Source organism: Gossypium hirsutum, chromosome A07 (genome assembly GCF_007990345.1).
Source record: "Gossypium hirsutum isolate 1008001.06 chromosome A07, Gossypium_hirsutum_v2.1, whole genome shotgun sequence".
NCBI lineage: Eukaryota > Viridiplantae > Streptophyta > Magnoliopsida > Malvales > Malvaceae > Gossypium > Gossypium hirsutum.
Genome location: NC_053430.1, coordinates 90,004,759 through 90,012,197, shown reverse-complemented (window position 1 = coordinate 90,012,197; position 7,439 = coordinate 90,004,759). Strand labels below are relative to the sequence as shown.

The following is a 7,439-nucleotide window of genomic DNA, read 5'->3' as shown; positions in this document are numbered from 1 at the left end:
AGCATGGATTTTTGGGAAGTTACTTAACTAAAATGATCTTGAGTGTATAACCATTAACTCAACATCTATCATTCCATGCAGCACAAATGAGCCATCTTGGGACAATCTCAACAAGTAACACGTATGACTAGTTGTCCTTTATAAAAAAGAAAAACTTCTCCAGTGAATTCCACATGATAGTACTTACCTCAAGGCCGAAAAGCTATCATATGCTATCACAAAAAAGTTATCTCTTTTAAGGAAATCTCCTCACTAAAACTTGTTGGAAAAAAATTTAATTTGAAAATAGTTTTCTTACACTGTGAAAATTTAAAATTTTAAAAACCAACCTGATTTGTGATATTTATAATGATAAAACCTAGACCAAAATCGTACCTATGTTTCAAATAGAAGGATCATTGTCGTTCTAATCTTTCAACCAAACAATCTTCTCTGCTATTTTCGTACCATGAACTGCTTCAAGTGTGGGCTCGAACCAATTGAATAAAAAACATAAAACTAGAATTTATTTTCTTCTATGTGGAAAGAAAATTTCTCTTTTCAAATAAAAACCAATAGAATAGTTATTACGGAAAATATATTTAATTCTAAGAGAATAAATATCCTTTTTTTAGAATAATAATGATATCATAAAGTTGTGTTTGTAGCTCTACCGATGTCATCTATTTATAAGAAGAGAAGGTAAAACCTTTATTGAATTGGAGAAATTTAGTTCAACTAGAAACATGAACTTCTTGTGTAATTAGGAGTATAGATAGTGGCAACCCTAGTTAATATTAGCTAGGGTTAGTTGTCTACCTTATTAACATAAGGGGCTTTTGGCTTCTTTCATATCAGGTTCAATTGCAAGTACTTACTGGGCTTTTAACCCAATACTTTATAAATTGTTCCAACCCAATATTTGTTTTTCTATTTCCCAAAATAAACTTCAATAAATATATATCAAATAATTTCTCATCCCAATTTTACCCCCGATAAAATTATAACGATTTTACCTTGGTAAAATTTTGAGAAAATATATTTAATATTTAATTATTCAACTTGTTTACTATGATCGAATGATTTATTTTCATTTTCGGGCTTTAAAATAACACAAAAAAATAAACTCACTCTTTCAATCATTTTTGAGAAATCCATGTTCATTTGCAAATGAATCATTTCTCATTTTCATTTCCCTTTCCATTGCCATTTCCATTTTGAGAAAACCACATTCATTTCTAAATGATTCCATTTCTCCATTTCACAGAAAACCATAACCATTTTTGAATGTTTTTCATTTCTCCATTTCTATTCATTCTGTTCATTTTGATTCAACATGTAATTCATTTCTGGTTTTAACAAGCTAGAACATGGACAGATTAGACATGCAATTGATACTCAAATGATTTATAATTAAGTTTCAGCTTTTCACCTATTAATTATAAACTCATTTAGTCACAAAGTCATTTTACTATAGTATCGTGACTAATCTCACCTTAATGGGATACCATTACGAAAGCAACTTGATTAGTGTCGTCCAATGATCTTATCATAAGTGTCTCTTTGGGATAAATTTGTTCTTCCAATAGATTGTATTTTATCTTATGATAAAATTCAGTTACATAATACTTATGTCCTTTTCCAGAAAACATGAATTATTCTAAAAAATAAATAAATAAAACCTACGTGAAAATGCTAGTCCACGATCTAATTACATATCTCATAAATTATTAAAATAATAACTATCACTTTAATTTTTAGAAATCACAATTTTGACAAAATTACTTTTCATATAAATAATAAAATACATTCATGCATATACATAACTCGAAACATGTTTATAATTATAAGAATGTCACATCTTATCAAAAATTAACAAAACATGAATAAGAGAGAAAATTTGCTATCAGTTTATACTATAAACATAGCACAATCTAACTTTGATTCCAATTACTGAAAATAAATCCGGTTTGTTTCTGTCATAGTGGAAAATGAAAACTTTGAAAATCAAGCCAGTTATAGTAATAAAATTTTCTCGAAAAGTATTTGTGCTTTGTACGAGACAGATCCTTAACGTTCCTGGCTTTCAACCGAATGACATTTTCTACTATTCTCGTTCCAGGAATTGCTTCGAGTGTGGGCTCGAACAATCATGAATCAAATATAGAACTAGAAATAATTTTCTTATTTTCAATAGGAAAGTAAAGCTCTCTCTACAGAAACCCATAGATTGTTATTCCTAGAACTTAGAATTTATACCTAGAAAATAAATTCTCACTATTTTGAGGTAGAATAACAACTTCTCGAAGTTGTGTATTTTTAATCCTTCCAATACCATCTATTTATAGGGAGAGATAAATAATCTTGGTTTAATTAGTAGAATACAAATAATACTTATTTGAAAGAAAAACTATTCTCTTAGTTCTACTAGAAGAGAGAGGCGGCACACCCTATTTGAATATACTAGGGTTGTCGTCCCTCATTTGTGCCTCTCTTGTACTAAGTCCAATTATATGTGCTTCCTAAACTTTTAACCCAACACTTTATAATTTAATCTAACTCGGTACATGTTTTTCTATTTCTGAAAATAAATATTATTTATTTTATTAAATAATTTTTTAATTAAATAATTTTCTCAATCCAATTCTAGGTCCGTTAAAGTCATGGCAACTTTACTATAAAAAAGTCTATGAGAAAATATATTTAATTTTCATATTCAACGAATTCAAATGACCAATTATTTTAATTACATTTTTCAAACTTCAATTATTTGATTATATAGTAATTCAAAAACTTAAATTAATTATCAGGTCATTTTCATACTTAGTGAGATACCATATTCATTTCCGAATGTAACCTATTTCTTTAACTTTATCATTTCTATCCATTTCTTTTCATTTAATTCTATAAGCAAATCATTTTTTGTTTCAACTAGCTACTAGAGAGATCAAATGGACATATGTAATTAGGGCTCAAATGATTTATAATTAAGTTCCAATTTTTTGCTTATTAATTTTAAATTCATTTAGTCATGAAATAATTCCACTATAATATCGTAACTAAGCTCTCCCCAATTACATACCATTACAAAAGCTACTCAATCAGTGCTCGTCCAATGACCTTGTCAGAAGTGTCTCTTTGGGATAAATCTATTCTCCCAGTATGATCCTATTTTATCTTATGGTAACCATTAAATCTTTCTTCTTGGAAAGTCAATCACTATCAAAATAATAATTAAGTCATTTATCATAAAGACATACGACCCGTGGCCATATTTACTTTTCATCTATCATGTATTGCCAATGAGAGAATATCATTTACTAATTTTTAGGGTTATGAATCTCACTATCATAAATAATGCTACATAATGTGGAAGTTGTATACCAATGCACCAGCTTTCGGTTCCTTATCTATTGAACTCAGACTTTTACTTACACCAAAGTATACGAGTCACGCATATATCACCCATCATCTACTCATGATGAAGGTATGCCACACTATGAACATCACAAGTGAATAAATCCATAAATGGATTTAGGATCTATTCTACTTGGGTTCTCTTCAATGCATTGTCAATCCAATCAGTCATATTTATGTCTTTATCTTCTGGGAGTCATCTGCTCCGATGCTCAAGACAAATCATCTCCCAAATTGAACTTGATAGACGATATATTAGTCTTTCAATCAGTTTACTCATTTTCGATTAGACTACGGACATGCTTAGGTTCATCAACTAATATAAGTTGTCTTTCTGTATTACGATTCAACCACATAATACCGCTTAGTACAAGTTAAACATTAGATAACCAGTGAACAAATATTTGCTTCCATTTGCTTTGCGTCCAAAAATCATTAAGGATAATATAAAAAGGATATTAATGCAACTTATGGAAAAAAAATTTAAATTAATATGTTCTTAAAAACTACAAGTATACAAATGAATATACTACACTTAGGGCACCAAATCCAACAACTTGTTTGAATAACTTTAAAAAGCTTTCGTCTTTTGTCTAGTGCCAAACGGACGAGCAGTGACATTGTTGCTTGATGATGATGTCGAACGGGTTGCAGGATTAACTTGAACAGGCTTGGTGATGATGATTTTCTTTGAGGCCATCACAACTTTGAACTTTGCTTTTTCGAGAGAAGAGATAAAAGGTAGAAATCATCCCACCAGGTGTGCCAGAAATTTGTACACACAAATTTCTAGTCGAAAGTTGACTTGAAACTTTGGATTCATATTTAATTATAACTTTAATAAAAAAAAAGTTACAATATTTGGAAATTTATTAAATACAAAGAAAAAATCCTTCAATAATTAAAAGTCATGGACTTAATCTTGGATGGATGTAGATTGCTTCAAGAGTTGTTTTGGCTTGCTTTTGAAACGGGTTTGGACCTCTTTTCTTAGTTGATTTGGATTGAAATGTGGTTTTCTTTAAGAACAACTTTTGTCTTCTTCTCCACGGTTGAATTAGATCGAAAGGCAATTTTTCTTCAAAATTGATGCGTGTTCTTCAAAATTTCTTTAAATTATTTGACTTCTTTAGAGAATTCTAGAGAGATTTCTTAAGTTTCTTGAACTTCTGTACTTCTCTAGAATGGCTTGGGGTGACCCCTTTTTTATAGTGCCAACTACATAAATAAAAGAGAGTTCTTCTAGAATTTAACTGTTTCATTTAATTGTTCTAAAAGAATTTAAATTATTTTATTTATTATTTATCTCTTATTAATTATTTTATTTTTAATTAATAACAATATAAAATCTTGATATTTATTTCATAATTAATTAAAATTAATTAGAAAAAAATAACTATGATATAAATATGTTAGTCATTTTTAAGACCCATAAAAATTTTAACTTGACACCTTGCGCTTTATGAGTAGTCAAAAAACTTTCTTTGTGTACAACGATTTTTTTTTTTAACGTGGAAGTGCATGAAACGAATATAATATAATTTCAAAAACAAATTCATATTAAACACCCAAAACAAGAATAAAGGATAAGAAATGAAATATACGCTCCAATCCAATGGTAATAACTAGTCTTACAGATGTTGGTAAGAATCGATTAACCCATTAATTTATCGCAGAAAAGAAAAGTAAAAGAGAATGATATTATTACAATGCCTTGAGATCCGGATCACCACATGCCCATTTCTTATAAGTTTTACCCTTTCAAGATTGAAGACCAAATCCAAATAAACAAAACTAACTCCCTACTCTCTTTGCGGCTTTCCCACTCCTCCATTTTGAGTTTTTCAAACTTTCTCAGCTACCAGACAAAGGACCAATATCCCCTTCTTTCTCCTTTTCTTTTTTGTCTTTCCTTCCTCTCTCTCTCTTCTGTCTTTTTGCTTTAGCCTAAGACAATCCTCACCTTTCTTCACCATTCCCACTCTCATTCATTGCCCATCATTTCCTTTTCCCCTTTTGCCTGTTGGGTCTTAGTTTAGAACAACAAGGGTCGAAACTGAATTTGGGTTTGTTGCTCCCCCATTCCCCACCGTTGATGAGTTGATTGTTTTGCCGTTTGGGAGCTTTCCACCAAGTGTCGGTAATATCAATGGGGTTAGTTGATGACAACAAGAACAAGGAGAAGGAGGCAAGCGAGGATGAAGGAGGAGCTGCAAGGGGTGGTGGCAGACAAATGAGTGATGATTCCTCTTTCTATACCACTGATCAGGAGGAGGATAACGATGATGAGAGTGCACTTCAATTGGGTCCCCAGTGTAGTCTCAAGGAACAGCTTGAAAAAGATAAGGTTTAAACTTTTCATCCGCTTTCTTTCACTTGGATTTACTCAAACTCTCATGCATGTATAGTTGGAATTTGTCTTTTTATCATCATTTGCTTGAGTTGTAGGACGATGAGAGCTTAAGGAAATGGAAAGAACAGCTTCTCGGAAGTGTGGATATTAACAACATTGGAGGTACCGCTTTCATTTCTTTTTTCTTTTTTTTTTAAATCCCTTTGTAACATAGGTTTCTGTATAATTCAATTGTATGGCATGTTTCAGTACTATTGCTCTGGCTCTAGGTAAATTAGAACAAACAAATCTTTCATGCAAGTCTTAAAGAATCTGCAGAATTTGACATGAATCAAAATAGATAGAATTTTGGATGTGGTTTTCACCCTTGTATTTGCAGAAACACTTGATCCTGAAGTAAAGTTCCTTAGCGTGGCCATCGTGTCGCCGGAAAGGCCAGACATGGTTCTTTCGATCCCTGAAGATGGAAAGCCCCAGGGCTTATGGTTTACACTGAAAGAAGGTAGCCATTATCGGTTGAAATTCTCCTTCCAAGTTAGCAACAACATTGTATCTGGTCTCAGGTACACAAATACCGTTTGGAAATCAGGTCTCAGGGGTAAGCCTCTTATTACATGTCCTAATTCTTGCAAAACAAATTTGAAGTTACAAAAACACTTCAAAATGAATCTTGTCTTTCAGTTTTCAGCACAAAAGATATGATTGGAACCTTTAGTCCTCAACAAGAGCCTTATACACATGAAATGCCAGAAGAGACTGCCCCTTCTGGTTTTATGGCTAGAGGATCATATACTGCAAAGTCAAAGGTTTGTTCAACTAAGTTTTACATATGTATCTATATATCAAGTGTGATTTCTACTTACGAAATTGCTTTTTATCAGTTCCTTGATGATGATAACAAGTGCCACTTGGAGATCAACTATACATTTGACATCCGTAAAGACTGGGCTTCAGCTGACTAAGGAAACAACCTGATGATGAGGTGGATGGATGGATGTTCGGATGGCGTTATATTTTCAGCTATTAATTACATATATCTCTTTCTTTCAGACCAGTTTTGTTTTAACTGCTAGTTTCCCCAGTTGCCTTAACCATCTCGTTTATTGTTGTTTGAGATGTTTTGATAATGATATGTCTAGAAAATTGTTCTTGTTCAATTTGTCGATGTGCATATATCAACAACTTGAGCTGAGTCTATGATTTTTTCTTTTTATCTTCAAAGTGTTCTAATTTCAGAGACTGCTTCTGATTTTCTAAATCATGCAGTAATGAGTTTGATACTAACCAATGCCTTTTTTTATAAAAACATGCATCAGAATTTTGAAGGGTTTAAATAAAAATAATATTAGGCTCGAAAAATAAGATTTGATAAAAAAAATTATAGTTTAAACTTGAAGATTCAAAACTTAAGCTCAGTTAATTCTAAGTTTTTAATATATTACATTATGTTATTTTTTTATGTAAGGTAAATTACACCATAGGTCACCTAAATATGAATCATTTTCTTTTTTGGTCACACAATTATGGATTTTTTCCTTTTTTTATCGTCCAACTATGAAATTTTTTAAAATTGGTCATCCAACTAATTGAAATTATTATTTTTGGTCCATTTCCATTAATTGCAATAATGGAGGATGAAGTGGGGTTGAAAATTTAGTACAATAAAAAATTTAGTCCTTAACTTTACATA

At 31.1% G+C, this 7,439-nt stretch overlaps 1 protein-coding gene across 1 annotated transcript; it reads left to right on the top strand.

The window, feature by feature from the left end:
* The first annotated feature begins 5,177 nt into the window (after positions 1 to 5,177).
* Positions 5,178 to 7,007, top strand: LOC121231808 (rho GDP-dissociation inhibitor 1). Its single transcript, XM_041116567.1, has 5 exons — positions 5,178 to 5,743; positions 5,845 to 5,911; positions 6,129 to 6,347; positions 6,431 to 6,555; positions 6,631 to 7,007. Exons 1-5 carry the CDS (start codon positions 5,546 to 5,548, stop codon positions 6,709 to 6,711), a joined length of 690 nt encoding a protein of 229 aa, XP_040972501.1. The 5' UTR covers positions 5,178 to 5,545; the 3' UTR covers positions 6,712 to 7,007.
* The last annotated feature ends 432 nt before the right edge of the window (positions 7,008 to 7,439 follow it).

Bases quoted from the DNA above. Each gene is read 5' to 3' on its own strand.
- LOC121231808 (XM_041116567.1), top strand. From the start codon at position 5,546: ATGGGGTTAGTTGATGACAACAAGAACAAGGAGAAGGAGGCAAGCGAG. The intron at 5,744-5,844 runs GTTTAAACTTTT...CTTGAGTTGTAG, and splicing joins AACAGCTTGAAAAAGATAAG to GACGATGAGAGCTTAAGGAA. The intron at 5,912-6,128 runs GTACCGCTTTCA...TTGTATTTGCAG, and splicing joins GGATATTAACAACATTGGAG to AAACACTTGATCCTGAAGTA.